This window comes from Hemitrygon akajei, unplaced genomic scaffold (genome assembly GCF_048418815.1).
Source record: "Hemitrygon akajei unplaced genomic scaffold, sHemAka1.3 Scf000085, whole genome shotgun sequence".
Classification (NCBI taxonomy): domain Eukaryota; kingdom Metazoa; phylum Chordata; class Chondrichthyes; order Myliobatiformes; family Dasyatidae; genus Hemitrygon; species Hemitrygon akajei.
This window is the reverse complement of record NW_027331971.1, coordinates 1,343,315-1,358,846: the sequence shown is the minus strand read 5'-3', so window position 1 is coordinate 1,358,846 and position 15,532 is coordinate 1,343,315. Positions and strand designations below refer to the sequence as shown.

At 38.6% G+C, this 15,532-nt stretch overlaps 1 protein-coding gene and 1 long non-coding RNA gene across 2 annotated transcripts in view; both read left to right on the top strand.

The window, feature by feature from the left end:
- The window catches only part of LOC140722704 (uncharacterized), a 328,213-nt gene that overhangs the window by 39,044 nt on the left and 273,637 nt on the right, over positions 1–15,532 (top strand). The window lies entirely within an intron of this gene.
- LOC140722706 (uncharacterized) lies at positions 1,304–15,532 on the top strand (the record flags this gene model as incomplete). Its single annotated transcript, XM_073037402.1, has 2 exons — positions 1,304–1,333; positions 14,169–15,532. A coding segment is annotated over exon 2 (972 nt), but the record flags the coding sequence as incomplete, so codon positions are not given.

The window sequence follows — 15,532 nt, the reverse complement described above, 5'->3', positions numbered from 1 at the left end:
GTGGTGTGCCTCAGGGATCTGTATTGGGTCCAATGTTGTTTGTCATATACATTAATGATCTGGATGATGGGGTGGTAAATTGGATTAGTAAGTATGCAGATGATACTAAGGTAGGTGGTGTTGTGGATAATGAACTAGGCTTTCAAAGCTTGCAGGGAGATTTAGGCCAGAGAGATTTAGCGTGGGCTGAACGATGGAGATGGGCAGATGGATTTTAATGCTGATAAGTGTAAGATGCTACATTTTGGTAGGAATAATCCAAATAGAACATAAATGGTAAATGGTAGGGCATTGAAGAATGCAGTAGAACAGAGTGATCTAGGAATAATGGTGCACAGTTCCCTGAAGGTGGAATCTCATGTGGATAGGGTGGTGAAGGAAGTGTTTTGTATGCTGGACTTTATAAATCAGAGCATTGAGTATAGGATTTGGGACGTAATGTTAAAATTGTACAAGTCATTTGTGAGGAAAATTTGGAGTATTGTGTGCAGTTCTGGTCACCGAACTAAAGGAAAAATGTCAACAAAATAGAGAGAGTACAGAGGAGATTTAGTAGAATGTTACCCAGAGCTTTAAGACCAAGAACTCAACAAGATCAAAATCCAAGATCAATTTTGATAAAATGTTTAAGGTACCAAGATAAAGAAATGATCTTGAAGGCAGCTACTCAAGGTGCTAAAAAGAGAAATGGGCCATTGATAATAGGAGGAAAAGAGTTTCTTTTTTATCCAGACATAAGTTACGATCTTCTGAAGAGGTGGAAGGAATTTAATCCAGTGAAAAAATCTTTATGGGTAAAGGGCTATAAATTTTTATTGAGCTATCCAGCAAAATTGATAATTTTCCTGGATAATGAAGAAAGAAGTTTTTTCGTTGACTACCGGAAAGCGGAGAAATTTGTACAAGAATTACCTGATGTCCACAAAGAAGTAAAGAATTATAGAAATGAAATGGACTAATGATGAAGACTGAAACAAGGTTGGATTTGATGGCCATTTATAAAAAAAAATAGTTGAGTATTAATTGGGAGTAGAGACATTAATTATTTTCTTTTTTTTTCTTCACTAATATATTTTCTTTTTTTTTTGCGGGGGAGCGGGAAGAGCTCCTGATCGATAGCTGCGAGTTTCACGTGTACAATCATGGCGATTGCCATGACCCGTAAAATGGTGGGGGGGTAATGTTGTGTTCTTTTTATTCGCAACATTAGTTGGGGGGTACTTTGTTTTTTTTCCATATATATTAGTTATCTTTCTTCTATTTTTCTTCTTTTTTGTCTGGATGGTTGGGGAGAAACTCATAGCAACATGGAGAATTTTAAAGAGTTCCCAAGGTATTATGAATCATTAATTTACTTAATTTTTTAAGTTCTAATGTTAATTGAATTAATGGACCTGTGAAAAGAAAAAGAGTTTTAACATATATTAAGAAAATGAAAGGAGATATAGCTTTTTTACAAGAAACACATTTAACAGAAAAAGAACATAAGAAATTAAGAGGGATTGGGTTGGAAATGTCATTGCAGCTTCATTTAATTCAAAATCGAGAGGAGTTGCAATTTTGGTTAATAAATCTTTACCAATTAAAATACAAAATGTAATAATTGATTCTGGTGGAGATATGTGATTATACATTGTCAAATTTTTTCAGAATTTTGGACTTTTATGAACATTTATGCACCAAATGAAAATGATGCAGAATTCATACAAGATGTTTTTTTGAACTTGGCTGATGCACTTGATAAAATATTAATAGGTGGAGATTTTAATTTTTGTTTAGATCCAGTTTTGGATAGGTCAACTAAAATTGCTACAAAATCAAAAGTAATAAAACTAACTTTATCATTAATGAAAGATTTAAACCTGATTGATATATGGAGGAAAATTAATCCAAGAGAAAGAGATTATTCATTTTATTCAAATAGACATAAATCTTACTCAAGGATTGATTTTTTTTTTATTATCAAAAAGTATTATGAGTGAAAAGTGTGGAATATAAAGCAAGAATACTGTCAGATCATTCCCCCTTGATAATGACAATGATAATGATGGATAAGGAGGAATCGATTTATAGATGGAGATTTAATTCAATTTTATTAAAACGTCAAGATTTTTGTGATTTTATGAAAAAACAGATTCAATTTTTTTTGGATACAAATTTACATTCAGTTGAGGATAAAATTGTATTATGGGAAGCGATGAAAGCATATTTAAAGGGTCAGATTATAGGTTATACATCTAAAATTAAGAAGGAATACATGGCAGAAATAGATCAATTGGAAAAAGATATCATAAAGTTAGAAAAAGAATCTCAAAGATATATGACAGAAGAAAAACGAAGACAACTTGTTAATAAAAAACTACAATATAATACACTCCAGACATATCATACAGAAAAAGTAATTATGAGAACTAAACAGAAATATTACGAATTAGGTGAAAGATCACATAAAATTCTTGCTTGGCAGTTGAAAACAGAACAGGCTTCTAAAACAATAAATGCAATTAGAACAAGTGTAAATAAGGTTACTTATAAACCTTTAGAAATTAATGAAACTTTAAAAAAAAATTTATACTGAACTATCAGAATCACAAAATAAGATTGCTGAGATAGATAAATTTTTATCACAAATAACCCTTCCAAAATTAAATTTGGAAGAACAGAAAGGATTAGATATGCCATTTACATTAAAAGAGGTTGAAGAAGCTTTAGGATCATTTCAGAGTAATAAATCCCCAGGAGAAGATGGTTTTCCTCCTGAATTTTATAAAAAATTTAAAGATTTATTAATTCCACCTTTTATGGAATTAATATACGAAATGGAAAGAATGCATAAACTCCCACAATCTTTTTTAACAGCGATCATAACTGTATTGCCAAAAAAAGATAGAGACCCTTTAAAACCAACATCATATAGGCCTATTTCTTTGTTGAATACAGATTATAAAATAATAACAAAAATTTTATCTAGAAGAATATCTAAATATTTACCAAAATTAATACAATTGGATCAAACAGGTTTTATTAAAAACAGACCATCAATGGATAATATAACCCGGTTACTTAGTATAATTCATTTGGCACAAAAAAGAGAGGAAATGAGTGTGGCAGTTGCTTTGGATGCAGAAAAAGCATTTGATAGATTGGAATGGGATTTTTTTATTTAAGGTATTGGAAAAATATGAGTTAGGAAAATCTTTTATACAATGGATTAAAACCTTAAATACTAATCCTCAATCTAAAGTAGTTACAAATGGTCAGATTTCAACACTGTTTTGCTTAACGAGGTCGACTGGACAAGGCTGCCCATTATCACCTGCTTTATTTGTATTGGCAATAGAACCATTAGCTGAATTAATTAGAACAGAATCAGACATTGGGGGCTTTAGAGTTGATCAAGAAGAATATAAGATTAATTTATTTGCTGATGATGTTTTGATTTATTTAACAAACTCATTGCAATCTTTGCAAAGATTATCTTTTAGATTGGAAGAATATGGGGAAAGTATCAGGGTACAAAGTAAATTGGGATAAAAGTGAAATTTTACCCCTTACCAAAGGAAATTATAATCAATGTTGATTAGTAACTCAATTTTGATGGTCAATAAATGGGATAAAATATTTAGGTATTAGAGTTGATAATGATGTAAAAAAATTATATAAACAAAATTATTTGCCATTATTAAAAAAAATAAAAGAGGATCTTGATAAATGGATGATGTTACCAATAACATTAATAGGTAGAGTTAATGCTGTAAAAATGAATATATTTCCTAAATTACAATATTTATTTCAAACTTTACCAATACAATTACCTCAGAAGTTTTTTCAAGAACTGAATAAATATGTAAGGAAATTTCTTTGGAAAGGAAAGGAAAGGAATATCATTGGAAAAATTGACATGTAAATTTGATTTAGGAGGGTTACAACTTCCAAATTTTAAGAATTATTATAAAGCAAATCAACTTAGATTTATTGCGTCTTTTTTTGATGAAGAAAAAATGGCATGGATTAGAATAGAATTAGGTAAGATAGGAGAAAACATACCAGAAGATTTTATATATAAATGGGAATCCAAATGGATACGGGGGAAAAAACATCTCCTATATTAAGACACTTGATTGATTTATGGAATAAGGTAAATATGATAGATAGATAGATACTTTATTCATCCCCATGGGGAAATTCAACTTTTTTTCCAATGTCCCATACACTTGTTGTAGCAAAACTAATTACATACAATACTTAACTCAGTAAAAAAAATATGATATGCATCTAAATCACTATCTCAAAAAGCATTAATAATAGCTTTTAAAAAGTTCTTAAGTCCTGGCGGTAGAATTGTAAAGCCTAATGGCATTGGGGAGTATTGACCTCTTCATCCTGTCTGAGGAGCATTGCATCGATAGTAACCTGTCGCTGAAACTGCTTCTCTGTCTCTGGATGGTGCTATGTAGAGGATGTTCAGAATTATCCATAATTGACCGTAGCCTACTCAGCGCCCTTCGCTCAGCTACCGATGTTAGATGAGATAAAGAAATCTCTATTAGCAAAAAGAACTTTAATTCAAAATAGGTTTATTCCTTTTACAATGGATAATAAACTTTTACTAATTGGTTCCAAAAGGGGATTAAATATATAGGTGATTGTTTTGAAGGAGGTATACAACAAGTGTATGGGACATTGGAAAAAAAGTTGAATTTCCCCATGGGGATGAATAAAGTATCTATCTATCTATCTATTGATGTCATTTGATCAATTAAAAAATAAATATAAAATATCAAATAACACTCTTTTCTGTTATTTTCAATTAAAGGCTTATTTACAAGAAAAGTTGGGTCAAACAATGTTGATGCCAAAATCTAGTGAAATAGAAATATTAATTCAAAAAGGAAAAATTAAAACATTTACATCTTGTATGTATAATTTGATTCAAAAACAGACAATTAAATCAGGAATTCATAAGTCAAGACAAAAATGGGAATTGATTTGAATGTTAAAATTGATGGAAAAAACTGGTCAAGATTAGGTTCTGATAGTATGAGAAATACAATAAATATTCGACTTAGATTAATACAATATAATTTTTTACGTCAATCATATATAACACCACAGAAAATAAATAGATTAAATTCAAATATGTCTGACCAATGTTTTCGATGTAATCAAGAAATTGGTACTTTTTTACATTCTACTTGGTCTTGTTTTAAAATTCAACCATTTTGGATAAATCTAAGACTTTTATTGGAACAAATCACTGGAGTACAACTCCCACATAGTCCAGTATTATTTTTATTAGGAGACATTGAAGGGACGATACCGAAACTTAAATTGAATAAGTGTCAGAAAAAATTTATAAAAATTGCATTGGCAGTAGCCAAAAAAGTTATCACAGTTACTTGGAAATCTGATTTATATTTAACTATGGATCATTGGAATAATGAAATACATAGTTGTATTCCACTTGAAAAAATTACATACAATCTAAGAAATGAATATGATATATTTTTGAAAATTTAGCTCCCATACCTACAAAAGATAGGATTAAATACATAGGTCCTTTGAAGATAAAATTATAAAGTAATTGGGGAAAGTAAAAATAAATCTTAAAATTATTTTGAACTCCATGGAGCATGTGGGGATCCTCCGATATCCAGGCAATCTTTCTCTCTTTTTTTTCTTTCTTTAGATAAGGGTTAAGAGGGGGAGGGTTAAGGGGAGGGTTAATATTATATTTCTCACTATTTTATCATCACATTTATTCTTCGTAATTTTCGAAAATTTTAATAAATAAATAAATAACACAACTTCACGTGGAAAATCTTCAAAAAAGCGAATGTCTGAATTCAGATACTGAAAAGGTCTTTTTTTTCTCACAAGCTTAATAATATGTTCTTTGTCTCTGAAACGGAGAAAACGCACAACAATATGTCTGTTTTTACCTTGATCCAAAAATTTTAAAGTGCCGATTCTGTGAGCCATTTTAATATCTGAAGGCTGTAAGCAAACCTCTGGAAATAAAGACTGAAGCATTTTTTGCGAAATAATCCAGTGTGTCAGCCAATTCTGATTTCTCTTTTAATCCAACAATTCGAATATTGTTCCGATGTGATCGAGCTCCAAGATCAATGATCCTTTGTTGGGCTTTTTCCAAACGAGAAGAAAGGTCCAAAGTATTTCGACTAACTTCTTTAAGATCAAGGCTCAAAGAGTCAACTTTTCCTTCGATTTTCTCTTTTAGTTGAGTTATCTCAATGCTGATATTGCTGATTTGAGATTTTAGTCTCTTTACCCGGGAGTGGGTTCCTCCGAGAAATCGTCAGTTTTCTTAATTTTCCCATTGCCCGGGTCCGTATTTCTTATGGCGCTTCTGAGAGTGGCCATAATTATATCTGATCCGACTGAATAAAGTTGAAATTTCTAAGTATAAATCCGAAAAGGGAGAGATTAAAGATGGACAAGAAGCGGCTGTGTCCGACATGTCCATAGCTGGGAGGCTGAGTCCCCTAGAGGAACAAATGTGTAGGTAGATCACAGACCATGCCAAGAAACAAAGGTTGATATGGTAAGCGTTTTTAACTTTCCAAATATTGACTGTGTCTCCCATCCTGCAAAAGGACTAGCTGGGGTAGAATTTGGCAAATGTGTCCTTAATCAGTATGTAGAATTCTCAACATAGAAGTGTGCAATATGCTATTAGGGAATGATCGAGGGCTAGTGACAGAAATTAGTGTATGGGAACACTTTGTATTTAGTGATCATAATGCCATGAGATTCCAAGTAAATATGGAAAAAGAGAGGTCTGGATCACAGGTTGAGATTCTAAATAGGAGAAAGGTCAATTTGGATGTTAACAGAAAGGATCTGAAGTATGGACTGGGTCAGGATGTTTTCTGTCGAAGGAGTACTTGGTAAATGGGTGTCCTTCAGCAGTGGAATTTTGAATCTGTGGAGTTTGTATGTGCCTGCAAAATTAAAAGTTGAAAGGTAACTGGTGCAGGGAACCTTGGTTTTCAAAAGATATGGTGGCCCCGGATATTTTATTCCTGTAAATGCCTCAGACTGGTAGGTGCAACCAAGACTCATTAGTGACTACAAATCATAATTCAGTGCCCTGAGCATACCTGATCTTTATTTTAGTTATAAACATATAACGATTACAGCACGGAAACAGGCCATCTCAGCCCTTCTAGTCTGTGCTGAACGCTTACTCTCACTTAGTCCCACTGGCCCGCACTCAGCCCATAACCCTCCATCCCTTTCCTGTCCATATACCTATACAATTTTACTTTAAATGACAATACCGAATGTGCCTCTACCACTTCTACTAGAAGCTCGTTCCACACAACTACCACTCTCTGAGTAAAGAGATTCCCCCTTGTGTTACCCTGAAACTTTTGCCACCTGACTCTCAAATCATGTCCTCTTCCTTGAATTTGTCCTACTCTCAACGGAAAAAGCCTATCCACGTCAACTCAATCTATCCCCCTCATTATTTTAAATACCTCTATCAAGTCCCCCCTCAACCTTCTACTCTCCAAAGAATAAAGACCTAACTTGTTAAACCTTTCCCTGTAACATAGGTGCTGAAACCCAGGTAACATTCTAGTAAATCTTCTCTGTACTCTCTCTCTCTATTTTGTTAACATCTTTCCTATAATTTTGTGACCAGAACTGTACACAATACTCCAAATTTGGCCTTACCAATGCCTTGTACAACTTTAACATTACATCCCAACTCCTATACTCAATGCTCTGATTTATAAAGGCCAGCATACCAAAAGCTTTCTTCACCACCCTATCCACATGACATTCCACCTTCAGGGAACTATGCACCATTATTCCTAGATCACTCTGTTCTACTGCATTCTTCAATGCCCTACCATTTACCATGTATGACCTATTTGGATTATTCCTACCAAAATGTAGCACTTCACACTTATCAGCATTAAACTCCATCTGCCATTGTTCTGCCCACTCTTCTACCTGGCCTAAATCTCTCTGCATACTTTGAAAACTTACTTCATTATCCACAATGCCACCTACTTTAGTATCATCTGCATACTTACTAATCCAATTTACCACCCCATCATCCAGATCATTAGTGTATATGACAAACAACATTGGACCCAATACAGATCCCTGAAGCACAGCACTAGTCACCGGCCTCCAACCTGACACAGTTATCCACCACTACTGTCTGGCATCTCCCATCCAGCCACTGTTGAATCCATTTTACTACTTCAATATTGATACCTAACGATTAAACCTTCTTAACTAACCTCCCGTGTGGGACATTGTCAAAGGCCTTACTGAAGTCCATATAGACAACATCCACTGCTTTACCCTCGTCAACTTTCCTTGTAACCTCTTCAAAAAATTCAATAAGATTTGTCAAATATGACCTTCCACGCTCAAATTCCTGCTGTCTATTCCTAATCAGACCCTGTCTATCCAGATAATTATACATACCATCTCTAAGAATACTTTCCATTAAATTACCCACCACTGACGTCAAACTGACAGCCCTATAATTGCTAGGTTTACTCTTGGAACCCTTTTTAAACAATGGAACCACATGGGCAATACGCCAATCCTCCGGCACCATCCCCGTTTCTAATGACATTTGAAATATTTCTGTCAGAGCCCCTACTGTTTCTACACTAAGTTTCCTCAACGTCCCAGGGAATATCCTGTCAGGATCCGGAGATTGTTGTCTTCTGTTGGTTTCTAAAACTTTCCAATCATTTTTGTACTATTATTTACCCTCCCTTTGGCATTTATGTTGGCTTTGGCTTCTCATTTCAGTCATGGTTGTGTCCCCCTGCCTTTCCAATGCTTCCACTTCTTTGGGATGTATTGATCACTCAGCGCCCGAATTGATCCAAGAAACTCCAGCCATTACTGCTCCATCGTCATTCCTACCAGTCTCCCCTTCCAATCAAGTTTGGCCAGCTTCTCTGTCATAGGGACATGGAGAAGTTCCATGCAACAGGCCATTTGGCCCGTCCAGACAATGCTGAAGATTTTTAAACTCTCTGATGCAACATCCTACACTGGGATCACAGCCCTTCATACCCCTACCACCCAGGTACCCATCCAAACTCCACTTAAATGCTGAAATTGAGCTGGCATGAACCACTTGTGCTGGCATCTCATTCCACACTCTCACAACCATTTCAGTGAAGGGTTTTTCCACATGTTCCCCTTGAGTTTTCACCTTCCCCACTTACCCATGACCTCTGGTTATCATCACATCCATCCTCAGTGGAAACAATTGCTTGCTTTTACCCTATCTGTACCCTCACAATTGTGTATGCTTTGAACAAATCCTCAAAGCAATGTATAATTTCCTTGATTATGTTTAGAACCGTTTTTAGGTGTATAAGATGATGAGGGGCATTGATCATGTGGATAGGCAGAGGCTTTTTCCCAGGGCTGAAGTGGCTAACACGAGGGGACAGAATTTTAGGTTGCTTGAAAATGTGTGCCAAGGGGACGTCGGGGGTAAGTTTTTCACACAGAGAGTGGTGGGTGTGTGGAATGCACTGCCAGCAGCGGGGGTGAAAGCGAATACAATAGGGTCTTTTATGACACCCTTAGACAGGTACATGGAGCTTAGAAAAATAGAGGTCTATGCGTTAGGGAAATTCCAGGCAGTTTCCAGAGTAGGTTACATGGTCGGCACAACTTTGTGGGCTGAAGGGCCTGTAATATGTTGTAGACTTCTATGTTCTATGTTAAACAGCGAAACATAGAAAACCTACAGCCTTTGGCCCACAAAGTTGTGCCGTACATGTGCCTAACTTAGAAATTACTAAGGTTACCTATAGCCCTCTATTTTACTAAGCTCCATCTAAAAGCCTCTTAATATACCCTATCGTATCCGCCTCCAGCACTGTTGTCGCACACACTCACCACCCTCTGAGTAAAAAACTTACCGCTGACATCTCCTCTGTACCAACTCCACAGCACCTTGAACCTGTGTCCTCTTGTGGCAGCTATTTCAGACCTGGCAAGAAGCCTCTGACTATCCACACGATCAATGCCTCTCATCATCTTGTACAACTCTATCAGGTCACCTCTCATCCTCCTTCACTCCAAGGAGAAAAGGCCAAGTTCACTCAACCTATTCTTATAAGGCTTGCTCCCCAATCCTGGCAACATCCTTGTAAATCTCCTCTGCACCCTTTGTATGGCTTCAACATCCTTCCTGTAGTGAGGCGACCAGAACTGAGCACTGTACACCAAGTGGGGTCTGACCAGGGTGCTATATAGCTGCAACATTACCTCTTGGCTCCTAAATTCAGTTCCATGATTGATGAAGGCCAATACACCATACACCTTCTTAACCACACAGTCAACCTGCGCAGCTGCTTTGAGTGTCCTATGGATTCGGACCCCAAGATCCCTCTGATCCTCCACACTGCCAAGGGTTTTACCATTAATACTATATTCTGCCATCATATTTGACTTGCCAAAATAAACCACTTCACACTTCTCTGAGTTGAACTCCATCTGTCACTTCTCAGCCCAGTTTTGCATCCTATCAATGTCCCACTGTAACCTCTGACAGCCCTCCACACTATCCATAACACCTCCAACCTTTGTGTCATCAACAAACTTACTAACCCATCCCTCCACTTCCTCATCCAGGTCATTTATAAAAATCACAAAGAGTAGGGGTCCCAGAACAGATCCCCAAGGCTCAACACTGGTCACCGGCCTCCATGCAGAATATGACCCACCTACAACTACTCTTTGCCTTGTGTCATTCATTGAAACAACATTGGCTGTTCTCCAATCCTCTTGTACATCCCCCCATCACCAAGGATAATTGAATTATCTCTGCTAGGGATCCCGACAATTTCTGCACTTGCCTCCTGTAGGGTCCGAGGGAGCACCTTGTCATGCCCTGGAAATTTATCCACTCTCATCTGCCTCAGGACAGCAAACATCTCCTGTTCTTTAATTTGTACAGGGACCAGGATTTTAATGCTGCTTTTCCAAACATACCCATAGACCCTGTGTCCATCTCCTGAGTAAATAGAGGTAAAAAAAATTAAGATCTCCTCCATCTGCTTTGGTTCCACACGTGGGTTGCCATTCCGGTCTTCCAGATTGCCTTGCAATCCTTCTGCTCTTAATCTATATCTGGAATCCCTGAGGATTATCCTCCATCTTTTCTGCGAGGGGAATCTCATGCCTTCTTTTAGCCATCCTGATTTACTTCTGATGTGTTCTCTTGCATTTCTTATACTCCGTAACAACCTGCCTGCCTATCCCTGTTGTGCAACTCCATTTTGTCCTTCACCAGGGTCTCAAAATCTCTTGAAATCCAAGGTTCCCTACAGTTTCTATCTGTATCTTTTATTCTGACAAGCACATACCCACATTGTACTTTCAGAATTTCACTTTGAAGGCCTCTCATTTACCAAACACACCTTTGCCATAAAGCAGCCTGTCCCAGTCCACAGTTGCCAAATCCTAGTGTCATAATTCCAGGTGTTGATCCATGGCCTGAACACATCCGCCTTTCCTACGATGCTCCTTGTATTGAAATATACAGGGCTCAGCATATTCACTGCACCATGCTCAACGTTTGTCATTCCTGACCTTGTCTGAGGTCTGAACAACACCTGTCTCCACAACACCTCCACTATCTGTTCTGTTATTCAGGCTCCCATTCCCCCAGCAACTTTAGTTTAAACATCCATCCCCTACCCCCACCTCCCACCATGCAGCACTATCACCCCTTTGGGTTTCATCTCCCAGATCAATAAAAAGGAGGTGCATACCAGGTACAGGCAAATAGGAACAAATGGGGTACTTATGAAGTACAGTGAATTCAAGTGAACACTTATGAAGAAATACAAGAAGGCAAGAGTTTGCCCCAGCAGAGAAGATGAAGGAGAATCCTCAGGGATTTTGCAGATATGTTCAGAGCAAAAAAGTTGCAAGGGAAAAAATAAATCCTTTGGAAGATCAGAATGGTAATCCATATGAAGAGACAAAATATATGGGGGATATTTTAAATATTATCTTTGCATCTGTATTTACTCAGGAGATGGTCACAGAGTCTATAGAAGTGAGGCAAAGCAGCACCAACTTCATGAACACTGTACAGTTTACAGAGGTGGAGGTGTTTGCTGTCCTAAGGAAAATTGCCATGGATAAATCCCTAGGGCCTGACAAGTTGTTACCTGGGACCCTGAGGAAGTCAAGTGCAGAAATTGTCGGGGCCCAAACACAGATATTTAAATCATCCTTAGTGACAGTTGAGGTACTGGAAGATTGGAGGACAACCAATGTTGATCCGCTGTTCAAGAAAAGCTCTAAAAATAAACTAAGAAATTGTACTTTGGTGAAATTGACATCAGTAGGGGGAATGTTATTGGAATGTGTGTGCAGGAACTGGATATGCAAGTATTTAGATAGATGTGGACTGATTAAGGACAGACAGCATTGCTTTGTGCATGGTAGGTCATGTCTAACCAATCTTAGGGAGTCTCTCGAGGAAGTTATCAGGAAAGTTTATGAAGAAAAGGCGGTGGATGTTGTCTACGTCGACTTTAGCAAAGCATTTGACAAAGCTTCATATGGGAGGTGGGTCAAGAAGGTTAAGTCACTCAACGTTCAAGATGAGATAGTAAATTGGATCAGACACTGTCTTTGGGAGAAGCCAGAGTGTGGTAGCAGATGATTGCCTCTCTGACTGGTGTGCCACAGGGATCAGTACTGGATCTAGTGTTGTTTGTCATCTATATCAGTAATCTGGATGTTAACATGGTCAGCTGGATCAGCAAATTTGTGGATGAAACCAAGATTGGGGTGTAGTGGACAATGAGGAAGACTACCATGGCTTGCTGATCTGGACCAGCTGGAAAAATGGGTTGAGAAATGGAAAATGGAATTTAATGCAGACAAGTGTGAGGTGTTTTACTTTGGTAGGACCTTCTTACACAGTGACTGGTTGGGCATGGAGGAGTGTTGTAGAGGAAAGGGATCTGGGAATACAGGTCTATATTTCACTGAAAGTGGTGTCACAGTTTGATAGGGACGGAAGGAAAGATTTTGGCACATTGACCTTCGTAAACCAAAGTACTGAGTACAGGAGATGGATGTTATGCTGACATTGTACAAGACATTGGTGAGGCCTAGTTTGGAGTATTGTGTGCAGTTTTGGTCTCCAATCTACATGAAAGATGTAAAAGAGGTTGAAAAAGTTCAGAGAAATTTCCCAAAGATGTTGCCAGGTCTGGAGGAGATGGGTTAGAAGGAAAGATTGAACAGGGCAGGACTTTATTTCTTGGAATGGAGAAGATTAAGGGGAGATTTGATGGAGGTGTACCAACATTATGAAGGGTCTAGATAAGGTAAATGCAAGCTGGCTTTTACCACTGAGATGGTGTGGGACTACAACCAGAGGCCATGGGTTAAGGGTGAAAGGTGAAATGTTAAGGGGAACAAGAGGGGAATCTTCTTCCCGCAGACAGTTATCCAGGTGTGGAATGAGCAGCCAGCACAAGTGGTGCATGCGAGCTCAATTTCAGCATTTAAGAGTTTTGTATAGGTACCTGGATGTTAAGGGTATGGGAGTCGACAGATTAAATAGTTCAACACAGACTAGATGGGCCAAAGGGCCTGTTTCTGTTGTACTTTTCCATGACTGTGACAAGAACATGAAATAATACTGATATTCATTCAATTCCTCTTAACTGCTGTGGAGACCAACCATTCATCTGGGCAGGGCATGTTAACATTGATTTAAAACTGGCACTTTACGTTAGCAGTACATGAAAGAAATTCTCAGCTGAACATCAACAAAGGCTATTTCTGTGAGAGTGTTTCAGTTACTGTGGGGCCAGGCACCCATGCAGCTCAGTGGGAACAGGGAATAATACCAATGGAGAGAGTCAAACTGAGCCAGGTCACAGATTGGAGATGGCAGAAATGCCCGATTCTTGTAGAGACAGGAAGAGCATCAGAGAGATTGATGGTCATTCCAGATCCCATCACTGTGCCCAGTTGGAAGATGATTTTTCTCTCCAACTTGGGTGAAACTTCACTGTAACAGTGTGATACCAGATCACACCTTGACAACTCAAGTAATCTCATCTGAAATGTTGTCCTACACCCATTGATGAATTTTATAAATCTTTTTTCAGGTTAACAACAACAAGGAATTTATCTGTGGGAATCTTGAACACTGTTTTGCTGTCTCTGTCCATGTATTTAAGAAGTGGAGTGAGGGATTCACTCAATCATCCTTCCTGCTCAGACTGTGGGGAGGGATTCCCTCAATCATCTGACCGACTGGCACACCTGTCATTTTATACATGGGAGAGGCTGCTCACCTTTTCAGACTGTGGGGATTCAAGGTCATCTCATGAAGGTACATCAGCAAGTTCACACTGGGACAAGTCCATTCACCTGTTCTGTGGGTGAGAAGGGATTCAGTCAGTCATCCCACCCGTGGGCACACCAGTCAGTTCACACTGGGCAGAGGCTGATCATCTGCTGAATTTGTGGGGAAGGATTCACTCGGTCATGTGACCTAATGACACACCAGCGAGTTCACACTGGGGAGCGGCCGTTCACCTGCTCAGGCTGTGGGAAGGGATTCATTTCCTCATCTCAACTGAAGGGACATCAACGAATTCACACTGGAGAGAGGCCGTTCACCTGCTCAGACTGTGGAAAGGGATTCATTTGGTCATCCCAACTGAAGGTACATCAGAGAGTTCACACTGGAGAGAGGCCATTCATCTGCTCAGTTTGTGATAAGGGATTCATTTTGTCATCTCACCTACTGAGACACCAGTCAGTTCACACTGGAGTGTGGCCATTCACCTGCTCGGTCTGTGGGAAAGGATTCACTTCGTCATGTCACCTACAGAAACACCAGTCAGTTCATTCTGGAGAGAGGCCATTTGCCTGCTCAGACTGTGGGAAGAGATTCACTCGGTCATCTGAACTGAAGGTACATCAGCGAGTTCACACTGGAGAGAGGCCGTTTGCCTGCTCAGACTGTGGGAAGGGATTCACTTTGTCATCTCAGCTACTGAGACACCAGTCAGTTCACACTGGGGAGTGGCCATTCATCTGCTCAGTCTGTGGGAAGGGATTCATTGAATCATCCTCCCTACAGGGACACCAGTCATTTCACACTGGGAAGTGGCGGTTCACCTGCTCAGACTGTGGGAAGGGATTCAATCGGTTATCTCACCTACTGCGACACCAGTCTGTTCACAGTGGGGAGAGGCCGTTCACCTGCTCAGAGTGTGGGAAAGGATTCAGTCAGTATTCCAACCTACAAGCACACTGGTCTGTTCACACTGGAGAGCGGGCATTCACCTGCTCAGACTGTGGGAAAGGATTCACTTCGTCATCTAAACTGAAGGTACATCAGCGAGTTCACACAGGGGAGAGGCCGTTCACCTGCTCAAACTGCGGGAAGGGATTCACACAGTTAGCTAGCCTACAAGTACACCAGTCAGTTCACACTGGAGAGAGGCCGTTCGCCTGCTCA